This window comes from Syzygium oleosum, unplaced genomic scaffold, assembly GCF_021117445.2.
Source record: "Syzygium oleosum isolate NSW1041296 unplaced genomic scaffold, Sole_v2.1 Sole_v2.07, whole genome shotgun sequence".
Classification (NCBI taxonomy): Eukaryota; Viridiplantae; Streptophyta; class Magnoliopsida; order Myrtales; family Myrtaceae; genus Syzygium; species Syzygium oleosum.
The window spans coordinates 137952-155315 of NW_026607491.1; the positions used below are offsets into that span (position 1 = coordinate 137952).

Sequence of the window (17364 nt, forward strand, 5' to 3'; positions counted from 1 at the left end):
AAGAAACTGTTCAAAGTGACTAGTGAATTTCGGTTCTTCTGGTGTGAATATCGTCAGGATTCAGAACCAAACCAAGAACAATTGCCCTTTTTGCCATGATTTTCCGAATCCCCCTCTGGCTTTGATCAACAAAAGTAAAAGATCAAGCCATACATGCAGTCGCAAGTCTTGCAGAAGACAAGACTCTCAGATCGTTGCCCATTTATCTGCATCAATCTGGACAGCTCCTCTTGATGATAAAAGATTTGATACTCGAACGAAATTGATCGGAACTAATCTATGGAGACGAATGATCCAATCTGATCTCCCAGATATAGATTGAAAAAGAAAGAAAAGCAGCAATAAAAAAGGTTTCTTTATGAAGATTAAGAGCGGAAAACGGCCCAGATATATAATATGCCTTCAAAAGCTCCCTGTTCGTGATTTCTCGAATCGTATGAACACGAGGATATTCATCCCCCAAATCAAACAAGAAAGAGAGAAAGCACCGCCATCGATCAAGAACAACAGCCTCTCGGTCCCCTCCACCAACTAAATGACATCCTACCAAAAAACCCAAAGGCCAGAAAAAGCAGCTAGGCAATATAATAATAATAAAAAAAAAAGGAAGAAACTTTACAAGAGAATCGGGCATGGAGTACGATCAGGCTTTAGGCCGTACTACAGAGAAGACAGTCGACCATCCGGACCCAGACATGGCGAACGCGAGGATAGACACGGTGGGTGTAGGTCCTGGACTCCCGCATCAGATCCTCCATCGTCTCCACGAACAGATTCAAGCTCCTTATGGGTGGCACATACAGGGTGAGGGGCACCGCCGAGAAGGCCACCGTGAAGAACAGCTGCAACACCATCTGATCCTCAGGATCCAAAGAAAGCCAAGAAACGGGTCTCTTGAGGACGAGAGCGATGCTGGGAATTACAGAAACCCTCGTGAGATCAGGACAGAGGAAGGAGGGAAACAGAGAGAGGGAGAGACGGGGGACGTCTGGAAATCTGAGGAACCCTGCGAAACACGTGACGCCTGCGAGCTTATGCTGCAAGGACTGACTGGTTGTTGGCTTTTTTGGGTTGGGCGTGGGGTTGACTTGTAAAGTGTATGGACAGTAAATGCCATTCATTGCTCCTTCCCATAGAGATCGTGATCTCCCCCCTTCCCCATTTACAGAAACTTTGTTAAAAGAGAATTATGTCGACGAATCGGGAATGGTCCAGATGTAACGCCATGTTTGGCAAGAAAAGGCGAATCAGAGCTTCATAAGGCATCCCCAGGCATTTTGAGATTCTCTCGTATTTCAACCCCCAACCCCCCCACCTTTTTCCTTTTCTTTCATCGCCCAAATGCAGCATTCACGTGCTTTCGTCGTGATTGGATCGTTGCTATTGGGTTGGGGATCAATTCATAATCCATGTTTCTTGCCGAATTTACCATCAACTCATCCAACTTTTGCGTTTTGCAAACTCGATTCGGCCTTCTCTGCGTCTTCCATACATACTTGTTTTGTGCAATCGAGTCTTTTCTCCACTCATCTTGGCAATTTCGTATAATTCGGCGATATCACGCGATTGATACGAAATATCCCCGTTGCAACAACTGGCCTATATTGAAAATGAGTTTCTTCACGGACCTAATTTGGAAATGCATTCCCACGTTAAATCTGTTACGGACAATCATTGTGAGTAGCGAATTATCAAACAACTAAGCACATGCAAAATCGGATTCGCTCTTATGGCTGCTTAACAAGGTTTTTAAGAGCATCTCTAAGGAAGGTCTTATTGGGCAGGTCAAAACTAACAAGTGAAGATGGTGAGGATTGGCCCATGGTAACAAAAGTCTGAAAAACTAAGGGTAAAATCCATTAAAAACTCTAAATTATGCCGACTGTGATTGATTTATCCTTAATTTTTTTCTTGTGATGCCAAAACTTTCAAACTTGTATCTATGCGACACATTTATCCTCCGACAAAATTTTGTCGTTGATAATGGTTAAAAAATCTGTTTACATGGACGCCGGAAAGCAAACATTATTGACATTAACTGAAATAAAAACGAGTTGTTTTGGGTGATAAATCATTTGACAAAATCTTGACGGAGGGTAAATGTGTCACATAGGTATAAGTTTGTGGTTTTTTTATATCATAAGAAAGAGTTTAGGGTAAATGTGTTCTAGTGGATATAATTCGAAATTTTTTATATTATAAAAAAAATTCAGAATAAATATGTTACCGTATGCTATAATTTAAAGTTTTTCGTGGTTTTTTCGCTGGGATGGCCTTCCAAGTTCTTTTCCCCTTCTGGGCCTTCTCTTTGTGGTAGGTTCAGCAATCTGGGTCGGTCCAACCTTTGATGTGGCAGTCTTTTTCCCTTCTGGATTGTTCATTAGAGACATAATGGACGAGATACCCAGGATTGATAAAAAAAGGATAAGTGAGGAAACATCCCTCTCACGCTCTTCGCTTTTTCGATAAGACAAACTGGTCGTGCTTTTACTTCACCTTTATTGGCATTAATCATGACCACAGATGTTTAAGGATTCGTATATGATATGTACAAACTCCATAGAATTGTATTTACTTCTGTCGACTTTGATTGTGCTGAATCATTAATCACTTGAACTGTAACAACATACTCGTACAACACAATATTCACGGATATTTGATTGGAGTTTCAGACGAGTGGATACAAATGGATTTCGATATCCCATTCCATGGTTTGGTGGGGCTTGAAAAAAATCATTGATTAGGTAGGTGAGTTTAGCTCGAGTCAAGTTTAAGATCAGATAGATAATTCATACATAAAATAAAGGTAGGATGTCCAAACTGATGCGGTTATATCCCTACCTCCTAACTAATAGTTAATTAGCAAAATTATTAGTTTCCTTGACATATATATTTCGAAGAGATTACTAGATATATATGATCTCTTAATAGAATGATTAATTGAATTATTCCTGGCACCAAAGGTATTCATGTGTCTTTTTAGGGTTAATACCACGAAAAACTCCAAACTGATACACATGTGATAAATTTACCAAAAATTAATTTTTTGACCACTAAAAACCCAAAACTGGTACATTTGTGACAAATTTATTTTCCGTTAAATTGGATTAATACCACGAAAAATCACAAATTGATAAATTGTGACAAACTGAGGGTCAAAACCCTAAACTAGTACACCCGTCAACTGTCACGTGTTATCTAACTCAGCAATTTAACGGTAACATTGAACGGAAACTAACAGAGAGTAAATTTATTACATGTGTATCAATTTGAGATTTTTCGTGGTATTAACCCTTTTTGTAAATCTTTTTTCATTCCTTTCTACATGGGTTTTCTTGGAATAGAACAACACATAAGTGTTGACACCTAAATTTTGGTATCCCATCCAATAATTAATTGCATAGAAAATTAGGGATCGACCTTGGCCCATAAAATATATATATAATTGCACAACATATAATTTTAGGAGCATTTATCATATAGTTAGTTAATTAATTGAATGTGCATTGGACCGGCGGTGATGAATGGACTTGAATCCGTCACGTGGACCGGACTTGCACTACGTTGAAATTCAGCCAAGCCTGTTGGGGGAATTGGTGGCCGAAATTCATAAAGAAAAGAGGCCATGATGGACCTAATTGAGCTTAATTTAGCCCATTTGATTTTAATTAAGAGAGAGGCCTTGAAATTAGAATCCATTACTCTTGACAGGCCAAAGTTTAAGCCTGTGAGAATAAGGTTAAACCTAGGCTAACATTATAAACAGGCCATCATGCCTCATAACTCTAAAGCTTCGTTTGGTCGTCCGTATTCTAATTGGAATAGGATAGGATAAAAAGGGATTTAAAATCCTCCACATATCCCCATATTGCAAAAATATCCTATCATATGTTTGATGCAACCTAAAATAGGATTTGGAATATTTGAAAACAATCTTTGAAAATCTTTAAAAATCCTTGAAAATCCGATCTCTGACTTTGCTCCTCCTCTTGTATGTGAGACTTAAACCCTCTCGACCACGTCTCTAGGAAGGCAACCTTGGGAGCATGACGTCTCTCAACCGACACGAGTTCACATAATTTTGGGACGGCCTCGTGAAGAGCGAGAGGCACTCCACTACCGAAGAAAGCTACTAAGAGAGGCGACATTGGAGAAGGTGTGCGTCGTGGGATGGGCTTGCAGGAGGAGATTCTACACCACGGTGCAGGTGGAACTCAACGCTTGAGAGCATGGTCACCAAGAAGCTGATGATGTGCTGGCCATTTGTCGTCGACCAGTAGGTGAATAGCCGGCTCGTGAGTCATGTGTGAAAGTTTGACCGGACGTGAAGGACATATGCGACTGGGGTGGAAAGGATGATTTATGCAAATCCGTCACAACGATAGTCTTTTCACCCTTACTTGTCAGAACACATCGCCGCCCGGCGGAGATGACTAGCATGGTCGGAGGTGACGGCGATCGTGCGGTGGTTGGAAGTGATGATGATCGGTAATTTTGGTGATGGTTCTCGAGCGAGCGGTGCCGATGAAGCAATATGCGAAGCGTCATTTTATCACTCTTTTAAAAGATAAAATATGAATTTTTAGTTTTTTTAAAAATTTTATATCGTATCCGGTCTTATCCCATCCCCCGATTTCATATCCGGCATTTTATTCGAATGTATTCGGTCCGGAGAACATCACTAAACACCGGATAAGATAATTTGTTATCATATTCGGACTACCAAACGCAACCTAAGAGGGCAAATTAAAAATCTCAGAGCACATTGAGAGAGAGAGAGAGAGAGAGAGAGAGAGAGAGAGAGAGAGAGAGAGAGAGAGAGAGAGAGAGAGAGAGAGAGAGAGAGAGAGAGAGAGCCAAGCTGTCCAAGGACTTGGACATGACCTTGCTGAGCTTGTGGGCGAGCCCTTTAATCGGGAAGAACGGAATCAGATTTTGAAACAAGAATACACTATTGTTAATAGTTACTGGCAAAAATCCTTCGGAATACAACAAAGTCTAAAAAATGAGAATATCAAAACACAAGTTTGGTATTTCTCCAAGAATTCTCAAAAGGAAATAGTCGGAGAATAAACTCTTGTATTTTTTTAAGAAAGAAACGAAAAATTTAAAAAGTACAAAAATATTAAACCAGTTAAATATATAATAACTAAACCCTTTTATGAACAACCATACTGTTTTCAAAAGGGCACAGCTTTTCACATTTCAAGAAACTTTAAATTCGGTTTTTTTAATAAATGATTTTTTTTTTAAAATAATCGCAAAATAATCGCCGTTAATAAGCAAACTCATATATTTTCGACGTTTTGTCTATTTTACAAACAAACTATTAGCATGTCTAGAATTGCATGAACCCCATGAGGGCACAAAGGACTTGAAACCATCGGAAACGATGCAAGAAACTAGAGGAACACTAGCAATGCTAGAAGTTGAATGTAGAAGATTGGATACGAGGTCGGAGAAAGGAGTGGCCACGTACTTCCTCCTCCATTCACAGAGTGCAGCCAGGTCTTACGTAGCATCGGCATCCAAAGGCGCCATCCCGTCCGGTATCGTTAGAAAGTGAAAGCGATCGCCGCCCCTCGAATTCGGCCCCTTCCCGGCTCCTGTTTTTGAGTAACCTTGTGTGGTTGAACTCAGTGTTGACAAAGCTGATGTAAAAGCCCTTGTGATGGAGAAGTTTGGCCAATTTGAGCATTGCACCCATGTGGCCCTGCAACGGGTTTGGGACACAAAGGGCATGGAGTTTTGATGATTCATACTTCATCCACGGAACCCACCTGTTGGATCCTTACAATGATTCCTCCTCACTCTACAAGCTAGAATTAGATCTTTCACACACATACCCAACGTGTACATAAGGCATAAATTCGATATGACAAAGTCATGCCGATACAGTCTGCTTGCCCTCAGTCTTTGGAGTGAGGTCCTTTGTGTGGCTCATTTTCAGTTGTGGGTCCTGCTTTGCACATCAATACTCTCCACTCAAGGTGAGCGTGTCTTTTGCCCATCAATAATACTCTCCATTTAAGTCGGGACCGATCTGACCCAAAAAAAAAAAAAAGGGTCAGGGTGTATTTTTGGAGAAATTACTTTGCATTTTTCCATAGACTTTTGGCTCAGGGTGTATTTTTGTAAAGTAGCTTTGAAATAAAAAAAAAGAAAAACAGATATTTGCTTTTCTCTTCATAAAAAAATTCACTAAACGCCCTAACTTTTTCTTAAAGGACTTTAGATCTCCAAAATCCCTTGAGAAAACTGAACCAATCACACTTTATATTTAGGCTCCGTTTCTTTTGCGAAAAAATGAATGATTTGGAAAGTAATTTTTTTTAAATGATCGTTTCTGTCATTTAAAATAATTAGCAAATACAAAATATTTTTATTATCGGCAATAATTAATTAGGATAAATGATTGGTCCAACTTCCTTTTTTAGGGTAAATGAATTCTTTATATATAAAGAAACACAATCTATTTAAGCTCAAAATTCGAAGCCGAATGCCATAAGAGGAACTTAAAAGAATCTTGACATCCCATTTCCTTAGTCCAATTGGGTTTGATAAAACAATTAATTAGGTACATAAGCTAGACTAATTAAGCTGGGTTGAAGATATTTATGTGTAGGTCTTCAAGTTCGTGCTAGGAATGAGATGAATAATTCCAAACCACTGCTGATATAACCCTATTAGAGTTGCCTCCTAGTCCTGCATCATGGTACCAAATCACAAGCAAAATTGTTTTTCTTTTTGAGTATGCCTTAACGACACATATTACCGAAATCATTGGTAGATGTACTGCTTCATAATAGAGTAATTAATCGAAATATTCATGCTACAAAGGAGACTTCACACTGCTTTTTCATCAAACTCCAAAATCATCTTCAACTTAATCACGACCGTGGAACACAGACGGAGACGACATGCAAATATTAGGTGTAGGACCTTATACAACCAACTAATTATTTAGACAAGACATCCTCGACCAACACTTCCAAATTAATGGAGGAGTACCCGTGTGGACCAACCGACTGCGCTGCAAGTTCCTTCCACTCCATGGCCCTCTTCTTCATCTTCTTCCCCTTCTCTCCTTCCATCATCAACTCCCTCACAAGCCTCTCCACTTCTTCTCTCTTCACTTCACTCCCGATCGCCAACCCAACCTCCCACTCATCACAAATATACTTACAAATTTTATGTTTGTCGGCCAGACATGGCCAGCAGAGCATCAGCACTCCGGCGGACAAGCTCTCAAGGGTCGAGTTCCACCCGCAGTGGGTCAAGAACCCTCCGATGGAAGGGTGGTTCAGAACCTTCTCTTGCGGGCACCAACCCGAGAGAAGACCCCACTCTCTCGTAATTTCTTCAAGAAACTCATCAGGGAGGTCCATTCCACTTGCATTCATCACAAGATCTGGCCTTATGACCCACAAGAAGCATTGCTCGCTATTGGCCAGTCCCATCGCAAACTCTACCAACTGCTGGTGCGTCACATATGCTACACTCCCAAAGTTGACGTAAATCACCGATCTGGGTTTCTTCGAGTCCAGCCATTGGATGCATTCGCTGTGCTCTGTCGACAGATTACATTCGATGTTCTTCAGGACGTACCACTGGTCGTTTTCTGGAATATGGTTGAGCAGCAGCTGAATTGGGCCCACCGCGTAAAGTTGGGGGACCAACGAGGACAAAGCACTCAACACGTGTGGCCCGAGCGCTTCGAAAGTGTGAATGACGGTGGCCGTGGCTTTATGAGCTCTCTCGGTCACTTCCATGGCGAAGTTGAATATGGTGTCGTCAGGGTCGGCGATGCGGCAGAAACTGGGCATGTCACGCAGCCTCATGTTCTTCATGGCCGGGATCCAATCGATGGAGGTGTCCAAATAGCCATTGCTTAGATAAGATTCATCTGCATGTGCAAGAAAGACATACTAAATCTTTGAACACGTCATTCGTGTTTTGGTACGTTGGGATTAGCGTTAAATTTAGTGGATTAATACAAACAAGAAACTCTTTGCACATTCAACTCTAAGAAGTCTATTGATAGCTATCCATATTTTACCTGGGAGAGGTATACGACCTTTGTCCTTGAGGGTACGAAATTGCATGAGCCCTCTGAGGGCACAGGCCGGGATAGTCCACCAATTTAAGAGGGGGATCTCAAACTTTTCAGCGGCAGGACATGTAGTGAATGACATTAAACCATCAGCTACGATGCAAGAAATCGGAGGAAAACTAGCAGCATTAGTTGCCGTGGAAGTATCGGAAGCGTGACAAAGAAGATTGGATACAAGGTCAGAGAAAGGAGCGACCATGTACTTCCACGCCGACTCACAGAGTGCTGCCAGGTCTTGCGTGGCGTCGGCATCCGAAGGGGGAAGCCCGTCAGGGATCATCAAGAACCGAAAACGATTGCAACTCAAAATGTCCCCCCTCCATGACACTACCAGGACCTCCGGCTCTCGCTTTGAGTAACCTTGCGGGGTTGAACTCGGTCTTGACGAAGGTGATGTAAAAGCCCTTGTGATGGAGAAATTTTGCAAATTTCAGCATTGCCCCTATGTGGCTTTGCGCAGGGAGCGGAACGCAGATGGCATGCAGTTTTTTTGAGCCTGATGACTCGAACCGATGATCATCCATCGAACCCATTTCTATCCTATTTTACTCTCTCTCAGGAATTAGATCTCCCCCGTACGGCATATGTAGAGGGATACTGCCTCTCAATTTAACACTATGTACCCGGTATTTGCTGGGGTTGGTTTGCTAGATCATGGATCTTCATAAATGTCAGTAGTTACACCAAACAATCATGGGCTATTTACTCCATGCATCATTTTCCCTGGCGATGAATCTTTCTTTTCTTTTCTCTTTTTATATATGAGCTAATCAGACTATAGCAACACTGATCTCAGGGAACGCTGCAATTGTCGAGTCGTAGTGAAATGTAATTGTCATTCATAACCACACATTTCAAATGTAGTTCAAGCATATTGCTTCCAAGTTTGAAAATCTTTCTCCAAGCATACGTTCTATCCACTTTAGATTCAACCTGCCACAAGTGAAAACCCTTCAAAAGTAAGCAAATGTCGATGAATCTTCAGATTAAGACGAGGGTGCGTTTATTATATCGAAAAGAATTTCCGCTATTCCATTTTCTAAATTTTCCGATATTTGGAACGTTCAAAATATAAGTCAAAAAGTTGCACTCAAAATCATCAAAATCAAGAAAATGCTTTCTCCTCTCTAATAAGAGCAAAACGTTTTTATTAGCTAAATTTCACATTGTTACATGTCACGAAGCGTAAAGCTTTTATAAAGTGCTCTCTCTCTCTCTCTCACTCTCTCTCTCTCTCTCTCTCTCTCTCTCATGGAGAGCACAGAAGGTATATATTAAAATTTCAAATTAGATTGTACTTACCACTTCACTTCTTTCCAACACCGACCAAGGAACCAGAGAAAAAAAACTAAAAAATTCCATACTTTCGTGTATGTTTATGTTTTACTTACTAAATTATATAGCTTCCCTCTCATTTTCATGCTCACAACCAAACAAGGGAAGACGAATCACTTTCCTTCAAATGTCCAATTTTACTACACTCAACATTTTACTTTCTGAAGAGTGATGTTTCTCCCCTAAAAGCTGTCTCGTTAAATTATCGAAACCTAGATTTTCTTCAATATGTCACTCAATGTATTAACTCGGCAGCATAATACAGGATTCGCAAAAATATCTCAGCCACACATATAAATTAAAGATGTATGTCTTGATCTCCCAATCCGTCTAAATATTTGATTTCTCCATTATCTTTAATGTTGGAAATATTGTTTAAAAAGTCCTAAACTTATTGTATATTGGCCAATTTAGTCCCAAACCTTTCAATTGTGCCAATTTAGTGATAAATCTTTTGACAACTTGTCAATTTAGTCCTAAACATTTCAATTGTACCAATTTAGTCCTAAACCTTTTGATAATTTGTCAATTTAAACATAAGCTCTTAAAAGATTTGCCAATTTAGCCCTTCTGGCCAATTTTGATTGGAATTCACTGACTTGGTAGTTTAGTTAGCACCATCCGTCTTATGTGATATGACTGGTGCAGGAGTGGATAATTTTTTTAATTGTATAATTTTTTTTTGTTTTTTTTCCTTTCCTTTTCTTATTTTTCTTTTACCTTTATTTTCTTTTTTCTTTTTTCTCTCCACCAGCCATCACTAGGCCTCGTCAATGGTCAATGGAGTTTGTCGGCTTTGAGCAAGGGACGCCCATGCTTAGGTTGGCGAGGGCATCCCTTGCCAGAGGCTGGTGAGGGCGGTCCTCGCTTGAGGCCGAATACCTCTGCTAGCGATTGACGAGGACCGGTGATGGCCGGTGGAGGGAAAAAAGAAATAAGCAAAAAGAAAAGAAAAGAAAAATAAAATAATATTAAAAAAATTGCAAAAATTGTCCATGTCAACAATTTTCCGGCCAAAATTAATTGGAATGACTAAATTGGAAAATTGTTAAAAGGTTTAGGTTTAAATTGGCAAATTATCAAAATGTTTAGTACTAAATTGGTATAATTGAAAGGTTTAGGATTGAATTGGCTGCCATACAATAGGTTTGGAATTTTTTGGACAATTTTTACATTTAATTTCCTCATCATCTTCCTTGACTTTGCTTTTTGGAAGAATTGATTTCGTTTTTATGTTTCCTTTTATGTTAACTACACAATCAGTTAATTTCCTGCATCAACCGTAAGATTACCAGCGAGCTCATAATGATATTTTTTTGTCTTAAACGTTTCATCATTTATGTTCCCACGGAAGTATGCTAAGGCTCTATTTATTTCACGGAAAATATTAGTTTTTTAGAAAATATTTTCTAGGAAGTCATTTTCCAAGAAAATGACAATATTTTCCCATGTTTGGTTGAAATATGAAAAATAACCGGAAAATATTTTCAATCGTTTGGAAAGAAAAACCTGATTTGGTTTTCCTAAATACACATACATGATTCGAGCGCTAGTGACTTGCTCATGGGCAGCCGGGGAACTAGGCACGGGCACCAGGATCCCAAGTCTAGCTTTGATGGACCTTGACCAAAGTGCCGGGGATCCAGGCACAAGCACAGGGGTTTTAGGGCCCGGTCAGTGTGGACTCGGTCCTGACCACCATGGTCTCAAGCTCGACCTTGATAGACTAGGGCACGGGCACCAGGGTCCCGAGCCTAGCCATAATGGACTTGGGCTTGGGTGCAAGGGTTTGGGCATCGGCATTGGGACCCGAGCCCGAGTATTGGGGCCACGAGCCTGAGCGCCGGGGAATCGAGTACCGCCTTTGTGGACTTGGGCTGAGGTGTTGGGGAGTCGAGCCCGAGCGTCGGGGACCTAGGCCCAAGTGTTAGGGATTGGGCCATGGGTAGCAGGGTCTCATGCTTAGCCTTTGTGGAGCGGGGCTCGGGTGTCAGGGCATTAGGCATGGGTAATAGGGCCTCAGTACTAGGCATCGGGGACCAGTGGGCATTGGCACCGGCATCGGGGTCCTAAGCTCAGCCTTGATGGACCCGAGCGTAGGCATTGAAGACCTGGGCATGGGCACCGTGGTCCGGCCCAGTCCTTGATGGACTTGGCCGTGGCACCGGGGACCCGGTCCTGGACGCTGGCGATCCGGAAATGAGCGTTAGGGTTTCTGTGTCCAAGCGTAGGGTTTCTGGTCCAAGCACTAATATCTAATCATATTTTGGAAAATGATTTTTTGTTTGTTGAATTTAAGCATAGGTTTTCCATTGACTCATTTTTCTAAGCAATCCAAACACCGGAAAGTGAGGAAAATATTTTGCGAAACAAATGAAGCCTAAATAAATTTTCAAAATAGATTCGGAGAGAACAAAATAAGGGAACGAAGAAGGTGGAGGACAGGTGTTACGCGAGTAGTTAGTCTAGAAAGAAACTCAGCCCAAATTTTGGTCTTGGCTTCATGACGAACGGAGGCCTTCCTTTTCTCCAATTTCGGGAGCTGTATTACTTTTAAGCTTAGTGAAGGTAGAAGTTGTGTCACACCGTGATAAGGCCTCAATTGACTTCCACTATGTGTGCCAAAGCACTTATATAGTCATTAGGATTGTGTACGAAAGTGGGAAAAATCATCGAAGAATAACCTTGCAATACTCTCAAACATTTTCTTGTAATATATGGTCATACTTTAATTAAATGAGATTAGCAATCAAATGTGCATTTGTATTAAGGATTTAGCTTCCATTTTTGATGCAGTTCCAAACCAAGAAAGCAAATAGAAGAAGACATTTGATTGATGATTATTGGAAGTATAGGTAAATAAATCATTATTTAGTAGGAAAATTAATGGTCTAATCACATATTGGCTGATGCCAAGTATTGACTTTTTAAAATATGGAATGATTGATGTAGTTATTGCTATATTAAAGGGTAAACTTCTCTTAACTTTAAACTACCTTATTCATGGGGAAATATCAAAGGCTATTTCAATCTTTGAATGGGATATCTTAGTTCTCCAGTAAATCACTTTAGTGACTTAGGAGAATATGGTTCTTTATATCGTTATTAATTCTTAAAGGAAAATGCTTGGCTAACCGTGCCATTAGCTTGGAAAACGGACGGTCAAACCTCAGCCAAGCATTTTCCAACGTAAAAATGGGAGACTTAGTTAACAGGTTTCCTATTTTATTATATAAACTTCATTTTTCATATAAAAAAGCCATAAGAAGAGAACGATTTCCTTGTCTTATTTATAGAAACAAATCAAAGTGATAATATTTAAACAATAAGAAGTATATGGAGAACTCAGTTGCAACTTTTAAAATAGTGGATATTATTGTCCGGGCAAAGAAAAAGATTATGTCGATATTGTTCCCATATAAAAGAAAAAACTATAAAAGCCCTTTGACGTCGTGCGAACGCTGCCTCTTGTGATAAACCACACCCAACGCATGGAAAAAAATTTCATAGATCAATTAATTTTTTGTTATCAAAACAACGGAAAGTCGAAAAAGAATTTCCCGAAAACAACTGCCCTTCAAACAAACAGACCCTAAAATTTGTATCACTGGTCTTACAGCTATATTAGATGGGCTTTTAGTTTTTCTAGTGTTATTCAAACAAGTGCATTTTCACAAGTAATGATATGAGTGTGTAAATTGGTGTGAGCACCCGACAAGATTTTTGTTGTAGTATACCACAAATCCATTTCACAAATGTAGGGCGTAATTTGTACCACTTCATATTCGAGAGCGTCACTCCCCTTTGGGGGGTGCGAGACGACGCAGCTGGTCCTTGATGGCGGCCAAGAATAAGGAAGCAGAGACAGGCCAAAAGAAGAGGAGAGGGGTGCCAAACTGCCGAGCCGCAGTAGTGGCGGTGAACGACATGAAACCATCAGAGAGGATGCAAGAAACGCCTCTGGAATCATCTGATGATGTTTGTTGGAGAGCGGCGATGAGCCGAGAGAAGGGAAGAGGAATGAAGCTCCGAGCATTCGAGCATGTCCGGGGTCGTATCTGGATAGGAGGGAGGTGGCAGGCCATCAGGGATGGTCATGGATTGAAAATCGTCAAGCCTCCTGGACAAGAAAGAAGGGTGAGAACTGAGCAAAGCGTGCATAGTTGAACTCGGCGTTGACAAAGCTGATGCCAAAGCCTGTTCAAAGCCAACCCATTGGCATTAGACTTCATGGGACTCTCGGCCCGCGCTCGAAGGACAAATTGTTTTATGTCCGGTAAAAATGCGAACAAATTATTACTTTGGTTTAATTTTTTTCATCATGTTAAAGTGTAAACCGAGCAATTTTCATATGTTTGATTCGGTCTTTAAACCGAAACAAATCAAAATCATAAGTATATTAATCTAACACGTTTGAAGACTTTTGCACTAATACAAAGCATGTCCATCTGCTTAAGAAAATCACATGAATCGTTGCTAAATACATGGAGACATGTGAACAATAAAACACTAGGGCAACTGTAACTCTAGGCAAAGAGCAAAGACAGTACATCTTGAATTAGTTCCCTCCCATGGCAATCGGGACATTCTGATTTCTTGATCACATTCTCCTTCTAAATACAACATCATCCGTGTACCAGTGCACACAATGCGCAATTAGCGCAAACGGATGAAGTTGAGGAGCTTGGTTTAACTTTGAAACCTAAGAATGATGAAATCAGGTCTTTATTGTGTTTTGGAACTGATTCGAGTACAAACTCGGGCCTCTTTATAGACTTTTCCTTGTCTGCAATAGTAGCCCTTGTTGGGTGCACAGTGTGCATCTTGTGAACAAATGCACAGTCCGTCAAGTGCACATCCGTCCCTAACTATGCTCGCACCCTCCTTGAGCCCGAGAACTTGGTCTGTCCATTCGCTAGAAAACAGCCCCAGCGGATCATACATCTCCTTCACATTCAAGAATTCTTGGGCTTTTTTGTATCTTTTGATCACTCCATCGAACGCCAAGTTCCTGTTCTTCCCCCAATGAGGCAGCGCGCTGTACTTGAAAAGCGCCATCTGTTCTATTTCGTCGAGCACGTCTTCGTATAGCCTCGGGCTCAGCGGATCCTTGCTCTTGTAGTAAGTGATGTCGAAGTCCATGGCGTCCTCCTGCTTGCCCAGGTAAGCACTAGAGGCCGTAACATATCGCATGAGGATGCCATTGTAGAGCTCCACTCCGCACAGTGCCTTAGGCTCTAGTGCAATGAGTCGTTGAATGTCTTCGATGAAGCTCTTTACCATAGAGAGCCCAACGCTAAATGTGGTTTGGTAAAAGAACTCCCCCTTGACCCGTGGATCCCATGGACAAGCAGTAATCAGACCATCTTGGGGACTGTTTAGGCAGGTGCCTGATGATTGCATCCTATTGTGATACCCAATCACTGGATATCCAGTGAAGATGACACCTAATCATAACATTCATATAAATCAATGTGAGCGAAATCTCTAGAATAATGAACGCCATGACGTGCAACTATATTAATCAACTTAGGACACGATACCGTTGTTTGTCAACCCATAAGCACTGGTCTCGAGGGTAGAAGAAATTAGCTTTGCACTGTTGCATTTCCCGTCGGCTTCGTTCAGGGACTCTTGCAATTCCTCTGTTAGAGCAGCATCAGAGCAGTAATCAGAAAAATGTAGGGCTGGACTACTTCAAATTCTAAATCTAGCCTTAAACTATTTTACTTATTTACCGGTAGATCTGAGTAGTGCCAAAATGAGAGAAGGTGTGGAGCGGAACGGGGTGAAATCATAGAGCCCATTGCCGGATGCATTGAGATTGACTCGGTTGTCGATGCGATAGACTGCCTTCTGTTGGCTTGGATACCACATAATATCCGCAAACTCATGTTGGTTACCAAAGATAGCTGCTTGTTCTCCCAAGTCCGAATCACCCTTGATCGAGTACGTTAAGGATCGTTTGAATAGTGGTTGCAACTTTAATGTTACCTACAATTATACGTACAAATATCGAAATCACTATGATCTTTTTTTTTTCTAAATGAAAAAATCTTATGAAGACCCAAATCACTTCAGCTGTCCTTCATGTTAGTGATCATTTAATTGTCAATTGGAATGGACCTAGATGTTTGTGGTGGGGGATCCATTCATTAGTCTTCACATCACAATTAATATCATACGTCAAAAATATACACAATTTTCAAAGATGATAAAAGTGAACGAGATTTGTTGAATTTCGTCTTATAATACAGGAAGAAATAATCTTAAAACTTATCGATAATGGATCGTCACACCCACAACGGTCTTAGCCAAATCAAGTGGCAAAGGTGATTCTTTGTCTACGATTTGACAAAAAAATTATTTTCTATTTTGTGATGTACATAACTTTTCTGATTATAGTGCAGATAAATACATGCAGTTAAAGTACATAGTATAACGAATAAGCTGCAAGTTCGCTTAAATTATTTTCACGTGATAGTCCCAACATCAAGGTTCACCACATCCACGAGGTTGGTGAAGTATTTGTAAATTCCTATCATGATTGAAGCCGGAAAGACAAGAAAAGGTAACACAAATCTCTTTCGGTGATTGCAGAAGAAAAGTAAACAAGACGTAATGTGATAAAAGTGAGGAATAGTAGAGAAAAAGCACTCACACGGGCGCACAAACGAGAAAAGACTAGAGAGCAGGTGTACCTGAGAGATGACTCCTAGAACCCCAAGCGACACTTTGACTGCGTTCATCTCTGCACGAGTGCTCTTCGTATTCACATCCAGCGTCCTGATCTTGGCGTAACCATCTGCAGGCCCTCCTGGGCTCACTATTCGCATCGCCTCCACGTAGTCGTGCAACGCGCTCCCTTTCCCCCACAAGGAGCTGCCATGCGCTCCCGTCCCCAGCATCCCTCCGACTGTCAGACCCCACCAGTATGGCGCGTATGGCAGCGCCAACCCCGCCTTGGCCGCCTCCTCGATCAACTGCCTCAGCGTCACCCCTCCCTCCACGCTCATCCTCATCCCTTGTTGGTCCACCCTCACTATCCTCGTCATGTACTTGGTGCTCACCAGCAGCCCCTCCTCCCCGTCCGGACACACCAGTTTCGGGATGCTGTGAGAGAAGCGTGTCGCTGCTTTCATCTTCCTCCTGGACTTTGTCGCGTTTCCCACTACCCACACGAGCTCTTCTTCCGATGTTGGAAATGCCGCAGCCCCTGCTTTGCACGTGCTTCGGTCCGAGAAGGTTCCGTAGGAGTTTGTTATGGTGCATCCGCTTGAGGTGCATCTGATGGGATCTTCCGGTGGGGTGGCACTCACGGACATCATCATGGCCATTGCGGCCATTATAATGATATGTAATGTAGCCCATACTGTTCCATAACCCGGCCTCCCCAACCTGAACACCTTGCCCAAGCAAGGAGATGTATGCGTCATTGTGAATGAATTGGTAGTCGATCCTTCCACCTTCTAACTAGCTAGGTTAGCCTCTGATTGTAGTTCAAGGACGTGTGCTGGATTCACTAGTTTGGCGTACAAGAAAAGGTGGGGAGGGACTTAGGAGGGTGGTTGTAAGTAAGCTTTTAAGTTAAGAATGAATGTACATGGCTGAACTGGAGAGGGAAATTGTTGATTTCAATTGGCTCTGTGGGACAGCAGTTTGGATGTTATTCGGAGATGTGTATGATAGGATGGTTGGAAGCAAATACATGTCCTGGCAAAATGAAGATGGCCAAAGTATATATAATGGGGTCCTGGTGCTACATTAACTCCTACATGTGATGAAAGGGTGCAATGCGCAGAGAGTGCACACATGTCTTCACGCTCCATGATTGGAAGAAAGGGTGCTTGCCGACCACTTCGGAAGAGTTTTTTAACGTGAAGCATTTCTCGGCAAGGAACAGCATTGATAGATGC

The 17364-nt window shown here is 41.5% G+C and overlaps 2 protein-coding genes and 1 pseudogene across 2 annotated transcripts; all 3 read right to left on the reverse strand.

The window, feature by feature from the left end:
• Positions 1-365: 365 nt before the first annotated feature.
• LOC115693475 (uncharacterized) lies at positions 366-1200 on the reverse strand. The gene has a single exon (XM_030620487.2). It carries the CDS (start codon positions 1119-1121, stop codon positions 651-653), a length of 471 nt encoding a protein of 156 aa, XP_030476347.1. The 5' UTR covers positions 1122-1200; the 3' UTR covers positions 366-650.
• Positions 1201-6859: 5659 nt separating this feature from the next.
• On the reverse strand, positions 6860-8681 carry LOC115693476 (7-deoxyloganetin glucosyltransferase-like; annotated as a pseudogene).
• Positions 8682-13945: 5264 nt separating this feature from the next.
• On the reverse strand, positions 13946-17135 carry LOC115693465 (probable L-gulonolactone oxidase 6). Its single transcript, XM_030620466.2, has 4 exons — positions 16150-17135; positions 15187-15442; positions 14992-15093; positions 13946-14895 (listed from the first exon to the last, which is right to left on the reverse strand). Exons 1-4 carry the CDS (start codon positions 16882-16884, stop codon positions 14174-14176), a joined length of 1815 nt encoding a protein of 604 aa, XP_030476326.1. The 5' UTR covers positions 16885-17135; the 3' UTR covers positions 13946-14173.
• Between the last annotated feature and the right edge of the window lie 229 nt (positions 17136-17364).